Source organism: Otolemur garnettii, unplaced genomic scaffold, assembly GCF_000181295.1.
Source record: "Otolemur garnettii isolate 467f Iridium unplaced genomic scaffold, OtoGar3 scaffold00001, whole genome shotgun sequence".
Taxonomy (NCBI): domain Eukaryota; kingdom Metazoa; phylum Chordata; class Mammalia; order Primates; family Galagidae; genus Otolemur; species Otolemur garnettii.
The window spans coordinates 8,888,864-8,904,648 of NW_003852396.1; the positions used below are offsets into that span (position 1 = coordinate 8,888,864).

Genomic DNA, 15,785 nt, shown 5'->3' on the forward strand with positions numbered 1-15,785 from the left:
TTTTCTGGTTTTATTCCGACCTCACTGGTTGCATATTCTCAGTCTCTACTGCTGAATCCACTCATGTCTCCAGCCTCTTTAATTGGGGTGCCCAGAACTAAGTCCTTGGGTCTCTTTTCATCTATACATACCCTTTGTGATCTCACCTAGCTTCCTGGGTTTTAATACCATCTGTTGATGACTTTCAAAAGTCTAGCCCTAATTCCTCCTGTAACTAAGACTTCTGTTGCCAACAGCCTGCTAGGCATTCCCATTTGGGTACTTAAGAGATGCCTCAAACTTCTAATAGTCCTACTCTGAATTGCTGATCCTCACCCCCTGCTCTCAGACCTGCTCTCCTGTAGTGTGATAGTGGAAGCACCATTTTTTCAGTTGCTCAGGCCAAGATTTTGAAATCATCCTTTCTTTCTGTCACCTATAGGCTGAGTGTCCTTTTTATCTTTGCCGTTAGATGTATGAGTACGCGCTATCTGACTGGCTCATGCTACCTTCATCACTGCCGTTGGTGAGGGTGTCATTGTTTCTCACTGGATCGTTCAGGGTAAAGGTGGTCTCTCTGCTTCCACCTTTACCCTTCTTCCCCGTACACTCTCCCAGTCTCCCCCCACCACCGCCCCGCCGCCACTGCCAATTCTGTTCTCAAGTCAGCCAACTGAATTCTCACATATTTTAGATCTAGTCATTCCTGCCTACAAAAAAGTCTTGACAGTTGCTCACAAGGCCTTACTCCATCTGGGTTTCTGTTATTTCTTTACCTGTATATCTGATCCAGTTACAACAACCCCTTCTTATTTCCTAAATACACCAAGGTCCCACCCACTTAAGATAACTATGTTAGGAAGCCTCCTGGATGTCTTGCAGCCAAATATACAAGAGTGATTGAGCAATGTAATAAAGATTCAGGCCTCATCAAGGAGAGATTTATAACTATTTTGCTGAAGTATAATACCATGGGATATTAGAACTTTTTTCCTCTATAGTCTGACAGACTGTTTTTCAGTGACATGTAACATTTTGGCAGCAGGTGATATAATTTTGCTTTGGGCCAATATATTTTTTAAAGAGTACATTTCTGACTTTTTTTTTTTTTTTTTTTTTTGAGACAGTCTCACTTTGTTGCCCTAGCTCACAGCAACCTCAAACTCTTGGGCTCAAGTGATTGTCTTGCCTCAGCCTCCCAAGTAGCTGAGACTACAGGCGCCCGCCATAGTTGTTGCTCTGGCTCAGACTGGTCTAAAACCTGTGAGCTCAGCCAGTTGTCCACCTTGGCCTCCCAGAGTGGTAGGATTACAGGTGTGAGCCACTGCACCTGGCCCATTTCTGAAATTTTAATGTGAGTAACTAGAAAGATGTGATTTCTTTAATCAGTCTTTTGTCAGGAAAATTATTAAATTTCCAAGTTTTATGTTACAGTGTAAAGTATTTCTTAATCATTTGTAGCCCATTACCTTATTTTTACACAACTGGAATAAGCAACATGAACATGTTTGTGATGACTCTTACTATAATCTAGGTACGTCGTTTCAGAGAAAGCAGACAAAAAAATACTAACGAAGAAGATGATGAAGTTCGAGAGGTAATTTTTCTGTTGTAAATTCCTATGCTTATATTCAGTTTGTTAAAATAACTAGTAGGTATATTTAGAATAGTCCAGTAGGCCAGTGGAGTCCATGATGGATAGGAGTGAGCAGGTGTTGGGTAAGGATAGCCGCCTTTTGATTGATTTCAGTTCAGCCTACAAATATTCTGCCCACTGATGTTGCTTTCTTCTTCTTTTTGCTCCTGTCTAAAACGTAACTTACTTTGTTGTATGTGTGTGGGAGGGGGCATATACAACAAGAGCACTTATTAATCAAAGTAATACCCAATTGCTATCAGAGCATCTTAAAGGTATAAGATAAAATCTTACTCTATTGAACTGATATATTTTGGGCAAAAAAGAAACTTAGTGTTTTGGTTAGCAGTGTTACCAGAGGTAAATAATTAAAATAATTAAAGATTATTCCATTGCTAGTTCTAAACTGTTACAGTTGACTCAAGCACCATCATCACCATCATCTCAGGTTATAAACTATAAGTTAGCAACCATTTACTTGAATTTTGGGCCTCTTATCTGATACTTGGTGAATTCACAATTGAAATCTATTTTCTTAAATTTTCTAATTGTCCTTGTGTTTTATGATTGCTATTTAGTATTTAAAAATTGGACAGAGAATCTAAGGCCAGGGGGCTACATGGAGCCTTCTGGATTGCTGAATGTGGCCTTTTGACTTAATCCAAATTTTACAGAACAGTTTAGATTTGGTGGAGGGGCCTCACTTGGGGGATCCGAGGACCCCGTGTGGCCTTGAAGCTATGAGTTCTAACCCCATTGTGTCTACAAGATTTTCTCAGCTTAGTCGGTAAGAGACATGTGAGGAAAATCTTTAATTATTACTAGGCACCTGACTTATACTATCTTAGTTTCCATTTTATAAATGAGAAGACTGAAACTAAACTCAGGGTCACATTGTGATGGAGCTGGAATTTGAACCCAACTGCTTCTGCCTCCAAGTCTAAATTTTTCCACCATCCTCTGTCCTATCAGTATTTTAGATTATAATAATATTAATTCAATGCATGGCCAACGAATGGCTAAAAATGAAAAACTTCTAAAACTATCAGGTCACACATCAAAACTACTGTTGATCATATGCAAGATAGAACTGCGATGCCTTTTACAGGTGGTTTTCATAAGGTAAAGGGGAAAAGGTATACATTAGGAAACTCCTTATCACATTTTTTGTATTTATAGTCATTCATTATAAGGTGTGCCCTTAAAATAGAAAAGATAGTTCAGCAAAGAACAAGAATGAATGCTAAGAGAAAATGATTCCTGGTTCTTAGATTATCCCGCTTGACCTCGATTAACCCTTTCAATTTAACAGATTACAGAAATACTTATGTTTGAATGGGTCCTTTGTATTTGAAACCACTAATTTCAGTTTTCATTAATCTTTTAAAAGAGAAAGGATGAACATTTTATACAGGGAAGAAGTATGAGTTTAGACTCTCAGCTGTGTTTTAAGGCTTTTTCAGGTAATCAGAGTTTCCTAAGTAATTTTTTAGCAAGCCATAGGATGGCACATATATTTTCATTATCAGCTTACCACTCAGAGCATAGACAATGGAGTTTGACATTTTGCTAAAATATAATTCATGGCTTTGAGTATCATTTAGCTTAGAATATGAATCACAGTACCATAAGTAAAGTATTTCAGCAAATAAGAGAAAAACTTTAATAACTTTAAAGCATAACATAAAGTTATGCTTTATGGTATTTAGAGAAAAAATGTTATGCTTTAAAGTCTCTTGTTCATTTGAAAAATCTCCCAAATCTCTTTTTAAATTAGAAGTTCACATTTAAGTAATTGGCCAAACAGTAAATATTAGGCTCTGCAGGCCATATATGGTGTCTATTACATATTCATGGTTTTGTTTTTTTTAACAGCCCTTGAAAAATGTAAAAACTATTCTAACTCTGACCCATAGTACTTAGTTTACTTGGATTCTAATTTCTTATAATCTATTTGAGTTTGAGGCAGGTGGTTATCTTCTTTCAAAATGTAATACCAGGTACTATCAACAGAGTGAAAGGTAACCCACAGAATGGGAAATGATAATTACAAATCATATCTGATAAGGGTTTCATATCTAGAATATATTTTAAAAACTTATAAAACTCAACAGTAGCAACAACAATGAAAGTTCAATTTAATAGGCAAAAGGCCAAGTGCTTTTTTTGGCTCACAACTGTAATCCTAGCACTCTGGAATGCCGAGGCTGGAGGATCTCCTGAGTTCAGGAGTTCCAGACCAGCCTAAGTAAGAAGGAGACCCTGTCTCAACTAAAAAATAAAAAAAAACTAGCTGGACATTGTGGTAGGTGCCTGTAGTCTCAGCTACTTGGGAGGTTGAGGCAAGAGGATTGCTTGAGCCCAAGGGTTTGAAGTTGCTATGAGTTTTGATGCCACGACACTCTATCCAAGGTGACAGAGTAAGACTCTGTTTCAAAAATAAATACTTAAAATTAAAAAATGGGCAAAAGACTTAAAATAGACATGTCTACAAAGAGATTTACAAATGATCCATAAGCCCATGAAAAGATACTCAGCATCACCAATCATTAGAGAAATACAAATCACAATAATATATCACCTCATACCCAGAAGGATGTTTATTATTGGAGAAAAAAAGAATGTAAGTTTTGACAACAATGTGGAGAAATTGGAACCCTTGTGGATTGCTGGTAGGAATGAAAAATGAGACAGCTGCTGTGAAAAACAGTATGGCAATTCCTCAAAAAATTAAACATAGTATTACCTGTATCTTAACAATTTTACTTCTAGATATAGAACCAAGAGAATTTAAAGCAGGGACTTACAGATATTTGCATACCAGTGTTTATAGCAGCATGGTACACAACACTCAAAGGAGAGAAACACCCAAATGTCTATCAGCAGATGAATGGATAAACAAAATGTGGTATATACGTGCCGTGGAATGTTACTCGGTCTTAAAAAGGAAAGAAATTATCTTGCATGCTACAATGTGGATGAAACTTGAAAATGTTATGCCAAGTGAAAAAAGCCAGATGCAAAAGGCCAACTACTGTATGATTCCACTTATATGAGATAACCTGGAGTAGTCAGATTCATAGAGAAGTGCCTGGGGGAGGGAGGAGTGACAAGTTACTGTTGAATGGATATGGAGTTTCAGTATGGGATGAGGAGAAAGTTGTAGAGATGGATGCTGGTGATGGCTGCATACCCATGTGAGTGTACTGACTGCCTTTGTACTACATTTGAAATGTTTAAAAGAGTAAAATTTATGTCATGTATATTTCAGCACAATTAAAAGACAGTAATACAGGATAGTATGATTTCAGGTCTCCCAAGTGTATGGAAACATCTTTGTCATTGGCTGTAGATCTGCAGTCATGAGGTAAAGCCTTAGAAGTGATATACTTCAAAGATAACAATGAACTCCAAAGTCTTTCACTGGCAAAAGGTAGAGTTAAAATAAGATTTGAGAGTAGTGTTTGAGATGAAAAAAATGGAGATAACAGTATTTAGGTAAAAGGAAAAATACAAAATTTAGAGGTGATTGTTGGTAATTCATTCCAAGAAATTAATAGAGTATATTTATTTTAAATTTGCTACATCTATAAACCATCACACAGTTTACATGCCAACCAGTGGTATTTGGGAGTGCTTATTTCCCTACATCCTTGCCATTTTGATGGCTTACCTTTTTGAGCTTTACAAATTTAAGGGATAAAAAACCATTAACTACTGTTATTTTTAATTCATACTTCTTTTTTTACTATTGAGTCTGAGGAATTTTTGTGTTTATAGATTCTGTATAGTCATATGAAACAGGTGGGTTTTCTTTGCCCGAATTTTCTTTTTTGGGTAGGGCATTGGTCTTTCTCCAGTGGTTTGTAAGAGTGCTTCCTTGAGCACAGTTATGTGTTCTGTGTCTCCGTGTGTACGTACACAAAATAATACAGCATATTTAGGGTTTTGCCTAAGGTGTCTACTTTTTCCTGAGGCTTACTTGTTTAAATCTGGAATGGCTGGTGAGTTACATCCCTTTTTGGCATACATAGAGATACATATTTGTTTTTTTTCCCTTCTATTAGTATAATTCATTATATTTTAATATCCTTTTTTTTTAAGACAGAGTCTCCCTTTGTTGCCCTCCCTAGAGTGTTGTGGCATTATTGCCACAGCAATATCAAATTCTTGGGCTGAAGAGATCCTCTTGCCTCTTCCCAAGTGGCTGGGACTACAGATGCCTGCCACAATGCCCAGCTAGTTATTTTTAAGAAATGGGGTTTTGCTCTTGCTCAGGCTGGTCTCAAACTCCTGAGCTCAAGCAATCCACCTGCCTTACCCTCCCAGAGTGCTAGGATTATAGGTGTGAGTTACCACATCTGGCCCCCAATACATATCCTATTATTGACCCATCCTTGTAACACCTAAACTCTCTAGTAATTGATGCATGGGTCTTTCTCTATGTTCCAGAATTCGCTTTGTTTACTTTTGTATTCATAAATAAGATACTGTAATTTTCTTTTTGGGCATGCAATTCTTTGTCAGTACCATGTCATAATAGCATTGTAAAAATAGCTTTTTTTCTTTATGTTCTGGCACTATTGAAATAGCAGTAGGATTATCTGATTTTTGAAAGTTTGGCAGAATTTACTTATGAAACGTTCTGGTTTTGGTCCTTTTGGGGGATATGTTTCTTCTAACGATTTCTTAAATTTTTCTTTGATAATTGTTCTGTTGAGAACATTTCGTTCCCCCACCCACTTAGATTGGCTTATTTATTTTCCACATTAAATAAAATTGAACATTCTGTCATAAGTCTTGATTTTCCATGGATCTCATCCCCCATTCTTATTTTTAATAATGTATAGTTGTGTTTTATTCCTTTTTGTTAAGCTTGTCAGTGATTTTTATCAATGTTGCTTTGTCCCACAGGACCAGTTGTTACATTTATTAATTTAAAGGTGTTTTGTTTAAAATTTGTTAATATTATAGTTTTTATTCTTTTTAATATGTGGTGCTTTCCTTTGATAGACTTTTATTTTTCCTAACTTTTTGAAAATGGAGTTAACTTTTTTATATTCGTTCTTATTTAGCAAGCTGTGGGCTTTCTTAAAAGCACTACTTTAGCTCTCTCATATGATGTCATATATAATTTTTTTTTTTTTATTTTGTAGCTATTCTACTATTTTAGTTTTGTTTTATAGTTTGATTCTAGTTAACTTTCAGGAGGCAAGATTTTTGCTTTATTATTCTTAACATCTCATTGCATGCTGATTAGACAGTATAATAATTCTATTTCTAGCATTTATTAAGATTTTCCTTTGTATCCTATTATACATCAATTGAGAAGTTTCATAGGGTCTTAAAAAGTAGTACAAAGAGAGAGCTCCAAAAATGTACACACATTTTGTTTTATTTTTTTCTATTGTTGGGGAATCATTGAGAGTACAAAGAACCAGGTTATGCTTGCATTGTTAGGTAAAGTACCTCTTATAATTGTGTCCTGCCCCCAAGAGGTATGTCACCCACCTGACCCCCCAACCCCCTCCCTCCTTTCCTCTCTTCACTCCCCCATTCTCCCATCCCGTACCATGTACTAGTATCAGTTGTCCTCATATCAGAATTGAGTACATTGGATTCTTGCTTTTCCATTCTTATGATGCTTTACTAAGAAGAACCTTTTAAGTGCTGTTATCTATGTATTACTTTTCAAAGGTATACTAAAGGTGCTGTTACTGGTTAAGTATATCTATATGCTACATGTATTAATTTTACTGGCATTGCGTACACTTTGGGAATGGTCAATTTTACACATTTTTTTGGCGCCCCTAGTATTATTTATTTTCAGACTACAGAATTCAACATATATCCATTAGATCTATTAATTATGTAATTTAGGTCACCTGTTAAAGGTCTGCTTTTAAGAATGGACAGGTGCTTTTTGTTATTCTCAGCAGATGTGTCTCTAAAGTTACTTCTAGTCCTTAGGTTCTAATGGGCCACTGGTTATAACATTTTGTCAGTATAACTCACCCTTGAATGAAGCTTATCTATCCTAAATTTTGTCCATATGGCATATCACAGCTTTATGCCTAGGATCACTAAACAGCATTCCAGAACTACGTTGGAGGACCATTTTAAACACCAAATTAATAAGCAAAAGGGAAAACAATGCTTGTAAGATGATAATACTGTATTTTTATTGTATGTTTTCTGTTTAGATATGCAAATACCATTGTGTTCCAGTTGCCTACAGCAATATGCTGTCCAGCTTGTAGCCTAGAAGCAATAGGCCATGCCACTTAGCCTTGGAATGTAGTCGGCTATACCATCTAGGTTTGTTAAGTACATGCTAAGATATTTCACAGGGACAAAATCACCTAATGACACATTTCTCAGAACATATTCCTGTCGTTAAGCGACACATGACTATTTCACAGCAGGGACACTTGTCTACAGTACAGGAGCTAAAACAAGGCAGAGTGGCTCATTCTTTAACCTTCCCTGGGAAGTGTGTGTCAGGCAGCACACGATATATGTGAGAAAGACCATAGAAGTATCACAAGTATTGAGTTACAAATGAATTCTGGTAATTAGATGAATTTGTAAATGTGGAATTTATGAATAATGAGGGCCTGTTCTTCCTTTTGGACAGGAAAGATGAATTGAAGTCTTTTCCTACTGTTGTCTCTTTTTATTTTTTGCTATATTCCCTGAATATAGAAAAGGCCATGTCAAGCCCTTTATGCAGTAATTTGTTATTTCACCTCAACTGAGATCATCTTGAAGTTACATAACCTCCTACCCCTGACCCCTCACTTCACTCCTGTGCCCATCTTGCCTGACTTGCTTATCTGCTCCTTCAGTTATCTTTCTCCTTTATGGTATCACAGAGCTTAAAAATGCTGTGGTCATTTATTCTTATTCCCAAAACTTGCCATCCCAAGCAAGAAAGACTGTGGTCATGGCCTCTTGGGATATACACACCAATTTTGAGTACTCTACAATGCTTGAAATCCTTAACTTTCTCCTAAGCTAGGTTAAATATTCATTACAGACCAGGTGTGGTGGCTCACACCTATAATCCTAGTAGTCTGGGAGGCCTAGATGGGTGGGTAACTTGAGCTCAGGAGTTTGAGGCTAGCCTGGTCAAGACCCTGTCTCTACTAAAAAAAAAAGAAAAACTAGCTGGGTGTTGTGGCAGGAGCCTGTAGGTCCCAGCTACTTGGGAGGCTGGGGCAAGAAGGTTGCTTGAGCCCAAGAGTTTGAGGTTGCCATGAGCTATGATGCCATGGTACTCTACCCAGGGCGACAGAGTGAAACTCTGTCGCAAAAAAAAAAAAAAAAAAAAATTCATTATACTCATTAATTCTTCCTCATAGGTTGTGTGATTGTAATTTGAGCTATTTTCTAATATTTTTGAAAATATGTTGGCATTTTGTTTTTATTCTTGTTACATTAGTTGAAGGGAAGAGAAGAGCAGAATTGCTATTATTTTTAATCAGAAAATCTGTATTCATTCTGGAGTTAGAATATTTGGTGAAGTCTCAAACTTGTCATTTCTTATCAAATTAAAAATATGTGACATTTTCTTGGTCTTAAGATTTTTATTCTTAGGCTTTCAGTTGCTGTATTTTACTTAATTTTTATCATATATAGTAGAACTTCTGTAAGTTGACCACCCAAAGGACTGTGACATGCTGGTCAACTTATGGAAGTGGTCAGTGTAGGGAGATGGTCAACTATGGAGATTCTACTGCATTTATGAGAGATTACTGTTCCGTCTTTTCCTCATTACAAAAGTAGTATTTTAGCAAAAGTAAAATATTCAGAAATAAAAAAGACAAGAAAAGCACCCTAAAATGTTACCTCTCAGCGATAACAGCTAGTTTTTATGTTTTTTTCTTCTTATTAAGAGCTTATTCTAAAAAGTAGCTCAAATGATGACAGTCCCTTATAAATGATCTTCTGAATTAGGGGTGATTATTAATATTTCAGTTCTGCAAGTTTTGAGTCTGTGATATTTTTCCTGGTATACCTTTTCAAAAAGTGTGTTTTACAGGTAGCATTTTATTAATAAATTGATCTAACAGATAAGAAGCATCAAAAAGCATTAAATTTGGTGGGGAAGTTCTTTATATTTTTATAGCATGATTGGTGAAAAATATAATGTAGACAGTTTGACAGTGTCAAGTGTTTATCTGAAGGGCCACGTTAATGATTTGTAGGCTACTGCACTATCTACTTACGTGTGCTTTCTCCTTATCGTCCCTCTCAGGCTATGAATAGGGCCAGAGCTCTCAGGTCTCAGTCAGAGGACTCTGCTTCTGCCTTTAGTGCCGATGACCTTATGAGTATAGATTTAGCAGAGCAGATGGCCGATGACTCTGATGATAGCATCTCAGCAGCAACCACCAAAGGAAGAGGCCGAGGAAGAGGCCAACGAGGAGGAAGAGGGCAGAACTCAGCATCGAGAGGAAGGTCTCAAAGAGGAAGAGGTTAGCACTGAGTACAGTCTTCACCACATGTTCAGTCTTGCCAGCTGAGTGGGAAATAGAGAATTTTATCTTGTCAGAATTGAGTTATGAGTTTTTATTTCTAAAATGTAATTTAAAAAATACCTATTTTCATAATGCATGAAGATAGCCTTTAAAGCAGTTCTGACATGTACCTTTTACTTCAGTGAATGGCCACATGCCCATGGGGTTTTAATTGTTCTTAACACATATTTTTTAAAAGTTTCACTGTGTTTCATACAGTACCTTATGAGTACATTTAATGTCTTATGTTCACACATCAAGGTAATAGGCAAGTATGAGTTGTTAAGGAAAACGGCCAGCTAATGACCATTGGCAACAGGAAGGAAACTCCAGAGCCAAAAAAAGTATTTTTTTTGCTGTCGTAAGATACAAATGCCAAAGTGGACTTCATAAAATTTGTTTAGAAGGAAAAACTACTCCCATATAATTAAATTGTCATCATTGTATTAATGTAACACTGTTGTCACTGAATGGTTCAAACAAACAGAAAGTGGTCATCTAGTAACTCACTGATGTATTATATAAATCCATCTCTAGGGATGTTTTAAAATCATTTTCATTAAATATTTATCCACAGGAATTTAAATTGGTAAAATGAATACTAATGTAGTTTAAAATTTCCAGGAAGAGAAATTCCCATCTTCTAATGATGATTTTTATTATCCTTACATTTACATAAGTTTTCCTTAAATTTTAATTGGACAAATGTGAACCAAATGTGGTCCAAAAGAACAGTTTCTGAGGCTGGACATGGTGACTCACACCTGTAATCCTAGCACTCTGGGAGGCCAACACAGGTTGGATTACTTGAGCTCAGGAGTTTGAGATCAGCCTGAGCAAGAGTGATATCCCGTCTGTACTAAAAACAGAAAAACTAGCCAGGTGTTGTGGCTGGCACCTGTAGTCCCAGCTGCTAGGGAGGCTGAGGCAAGAAGATAGCTTGAACCCAAGAATTTGAGGTTGCTTTGAGCTATGATGATGTCATAGCATACTACCCAGGAATGAATCTGTCTCAAAAAAAAAAAAAAATTGGTTCTGAGAATTGATTAGTTGGACTTTATATGTTTCTTTCTATATGCGTCTTCAGGCTTTTACAAACTTAATTAGCTTTTATTTTGGTATTGTGTTTAAAAAACAAAAAAACATAACTACTGATAGGATTATATATTGACTGCTCATTATTTTAACAGCAGGCACTCGTCTGGAGATAACTACTACTCGTAGCAGGAGTTCAAAGGCTACTGTGTCAACATCTAGAAATATGTCTATAGTAGATGGTAAGTGTACACTGTAAGTTATCAATTCCAATTTAAAAGGAGCAAAGCAGTCTCCCTTAGGAACCTTCATTTATCTGTGCTGTCATCAATGGGAAGCTTAAAAAGACAGTTTAGGATCACAGGGTAAGGTATTTCTTAAAAGCTCTTTGTAGTACAGCAGAACTATTGAAATGGGTAAGCTTTAAAAATTATGTCTTATAATTCCTTACTTTTAACTATTTTATTATTATCTCCTATGACAAAGAGATCACAGCAGCATGGGAAAGTCAGGCAGTTAGTCGTCATACCAGCAGTGGTGGAGAGAGAAGGGAACTAATTACTTCTTCACGTACTGTTACCTTGCGTTCTCTGTGCTGCTGCTGTCTATAGAGACGTGTCATGGGAGCTGCATTTACGAAAAATTATAGCTAAGTTCTTGGGGTTCATTTGTGTGTGTGCTATGGCCTAAAAATTGACTTCAACTTCAGGGGATTTATAAACTGTTTTTAATATTGTAGTTTATGAGATCAGCCTAAGTTGTTGATCAAGTATGTGTTAAGATAGGTGGTGATATTTTTTCTACTTAGCATTTATTATAGAATATATTCATGTGTATTTTATTTATTATCTATTATTGAGGTTAATTGTGGTATCACTTTTTTAGCTATGATTTAACTTTTAACACACTGGGGAGTTGAACTAATTCTCACAAGATGCAATTTATCAAGGGTAAATACAAACTGCATTTATGTTCAAAAGGACAGCTACACAAATAGAATTGTGAGGTGTGTGAGTTTAACAGCAACCCAAGTGAAAAAGACTTAAGTCAGTAAGAGTTGCATAGGTCAGTCTAACTGTCCAAATCTGTTGAGGTCTGAAGGAGTAGTGGCTCTACAGCATCTGCTGAATTGGATGTATCACGCCAAGAATCCTGTAGTCATCTTGGAACTGTATATCAAGAAAAATATCAACTATATATGATCTTTCAGAAAAGAGACCAAATAATACGAAAAAATTGTTGAAGAAGCTTGGGATACCTAAACTGGGAAAGATTTAGATCTTTACATGGATTATGTTCTATCATGTGAAAAGTGAAATAGATTTGATTTGTTTAGTCCCAAAGGGAGTGGTTTTAAATCTCTTTGAGCTTATGGATTCTCAAAGAGAAGCTATGTCTTCTTACCCTAAATGGTACTCACATGCAATTGCACTCAATTTCAAAGGGTTCAGGGATGCACAAGAAGCCCATCTCCGTCCTCCAGATCAGAGTTTGTGGTCCAATGAGGATGGATGGGAAAAGCTAGAAACAAGCTTACTTAATGTTTATGATCTCATAGGATGGATCTGGAAGACTTAAGAATAACTTTCTGCTCCCTCATTTTATAGATGAGGGAACTTAGCTAAGCAATTTTGTCCTGGGTTGGTAAAATTATTAATAGTACCATTAATGGCTAGTATCTCTGAAATTGCACACCTTTTAACAAGTCTGTGGGGTAGGTACTTACTAAGTTTTACAGAAAGGGTAACTTGGGCTTTGAAAAGATAGGTGACTTACCCAAGGCCTCATAACTATCCAGTACCAGAGCTTGGAATGATCTCAATGTGTTTTGGATTCCATAAGCAGTAGTTCACCACTGTACTAGTTTCCAGAGTAAGATAAGGTTAGAAACTTAGCTACTAGTTCTCAATAGAGAACTCTTTGCATTATGCAGAATAACCTGTTTAATTAGTATAAAGATTGGAGTAAGCTACTTTGGAAAGAATGGAGTTGTCACTCCATTAAACAGGGTTTTCAACATTATTGGATACAGCTGACATTGGAAAAAGGCTACGAACAACAGATTGATTAGATGATTCTTAGATAACCTTACCAAAAATTCTGTTGCTGTGTTTTTACTCAGGTATTATTCAGTGCTTCAGGAGAGCCAACTTAGATCCTTAGTTTTGACTTCAGAAACATCTTTATTGCCATTTAGGCAATGACATTCAGAAAAATGCTATTCCTTTTTGGTGGGTTTCATACAAAAGCAGAGAAGAAGAGAGAGAAGGCAGCCTGGTAAATTGAAAAGGATCTAAGCTGAGTTCAACTCCCAAGTTCAGCACACAATGGCTTTGTGATTTGAGACAACTCACTCTCATAGTTTACATATGAGTTGGGAAAAATAACCTCTACTGTATTGGGTTATTTTGAAGATTAAATAAGCCAAAACCTGGCACACAGTAGGCATTTATGAAATGCTGTTGTTACTGGTGCTTACCATAGGCTGTGTTGTGACTCTGATCATACAGAAAGAAGAAGCAGAGTAAACCTGCCCACGTACACCTCAGCCCTAGCCCTGTGCCGGCATTGTGAATGGGGGGACATGGAGTGAGTGAGTGAGTGAGTGAATGAATGAATGCTACTGTTACTATTACAAAAAATGAAAAGACAGAAGAACATAGGAAAAGAGAGTGAATAGAATATGACCACTTCCATATTAAACCACCAAACGTTGTATAGCGTACAGTTGCCAGAGTCATAGATTACCTGCCTTTACTTTAGCCCAAGTTGCTTTTATTTTTGTCCCGGCTTAATTATTTTATATGAAGCATTCCTTGACACTGGTAGGTAGAATTAGTCACTTGAAGTGACTCTTTGGGTTTCTATTATTAAGAAATCAGATATAAATTATACTTACTGCATTTTTTTAAAGTAACCTATTTTTCCCTCAGCTTGCTGTCTTTGGTATTCTGCAATTTCACTATGATGAATTGAAATTTCTTTGTTATTCTCCTTAGGATTTATTAGGCTTTATGAATCTGTGAATTGGTATCTTTCATCATTTCCAGAAAATTCTTAGCTATTATCTTTTCAAATGTTACCTTTATGCTATTCTTTTTGTCCTTTCTCTGGGTCTTCAATAAATAAACATAAGACTTTTTTGCTCTATCCTCCTGTGACTCATGACCTGGTTTGTGTTTCTGTTACTTTCTTTTCCTGTGCTACATTCTGAGTATTCTATTCAGTCCTCTACTTCACTCATGTATTTTTTAAACTGTCCTTTGAATTTTCAACTGTCCTTTTTGTGTGTGGGGGGGTGGTGGTGTAGAAATTCTATTTGGTTCTTTTTCTGTGTGCTTTGTCATTTTTAATAGTTTTTTTGAGGTTCCCTGCACATACTTTTGGCTATGTCTTTAATTTTTTGTGTGTGCATGATAAGGATATTTGTTTTGTATTTTGTGTCTAACAACCTAGCATCTGACTGTTTTTGGCCTCTTTCTGTTGGTTCTCATTTATGATGACTTACTTCCATCCACGTTTTGTTGTCTGTTGTCTCTGGAAAATTATCAGTAGAAATAATTTGAGACCTCAGGTGAAGCTGTCTTCATCCAGAGAGTATTTGTCTGTGTTTCTCCAAGTTTGTAGGGTACCACAAGTCGTAGACCACTTTGAACTGAATGTATAACCTGAGAGTTATTTGGATTGGTCAGGGGATATGGTCATAGATGCTTATGAAATCCTGTTTACCTCTGTTTTCTCTTTAACCATTAGGGTCCCACCTTAAGGTTAGGGGGAAATGCATCAGGCGTCTGCTTTAGGTAGGCTGGGCTTATAGTAGCTCTAACCATTATCCTACAGACTCTCACAACTAATGTTAACATTTTCCCAGATCAAAAGATCTCAGGGAAAGGACTCTGTTGGCCTCTCTGAGTCTAGATTTCTTCACTTCCTCATGTGACCAGCTCTTCAGTGACACTGAGTTGTTTTTTTGTTTTGTTTTGTTTTGTTTTTAATTTTTTAGATTTTCAAGCTTTTTTTTGAGACAGTCTCACTGTGTTGCCCTTGGTAGAGTGCTGTGGTGTCATAGCTCACAGCAACCTCCAACTCTTGGGCTTAAGCAATCTCTTGCCTCAGTCTCCCAAGTAGCGGAGACTATAGGCACCCACCACAACGCCCGGCTATTTTTTTTATTGTAGTTGTCATTGTTGTCCAGCTGGCCTGGGCCAACTTCAGACCCGCCAGCCTGGGTGCATGTGACTTGATACTGTGACCACTGTCCTAAGGGCGCCGAGCCAATTTTCAAGCATTTTTAACTGCTGGCAGAAGTGTCTGTCTGGATAACATAGCCTATGGTGAACAGATAACGGATTTTTATCCTTGTTTTCTTTATTAAACACTGATGTGTGGCTGCCTTCTTTGCATCTAGGACTCTGTCTGATGGGGGTTTTGTAAACTATTATTTTTCTTTTACTTTTACTTTTCCAGCATTAGTGGTTAGAACCACTATGCCAATGAGACTTTCAGAGATAATCTTCAGTGACTGATGCTCTTATCCATTAATAATGTAGAATAAAGCTTCTATTCATGTAGCAAGACTAAAGACCAATTATGGATTGCAGATTGGCCTAATT

General features: G+C 36.7%; 1 protein-coding gene and 1 pseudogene across 3 annotated transcripts in view; both read left to right on the forward strand.

The window, feature by feature from the left end:
• MRE11 (MRE11 homolog, double strand break repair nuclease) overlaps positions 1-15,785 on the forward strand; it is a 65,671-nt gene that overhangs the window by 39,234 nt on the left and 10,652 nt on the right. For all 3 annotated transcript variants that reach the window (XM_023511455.1, XM_012814190.2, XM_023511460.1), the window contains exons 14-16: positions 1,514-1,576; positions 9,876-10,095; positions 11,328-11,414. In XM_023511455.1, coding sequence (XP_023367223.1) covers positions 1,514-1,576; positions 9,876-10,095; positions 11,328-11,414 — 370 coding nt within the window. The remainder of the gene's footprint in view (positions 1-1,513; positions 1,577-9,875; positions 10,096-11,327; positions 11,415-15,785) is intronic.
• Positions 13,636-13,760, forward strand: LOC111724659 (annotated as a pseudogene).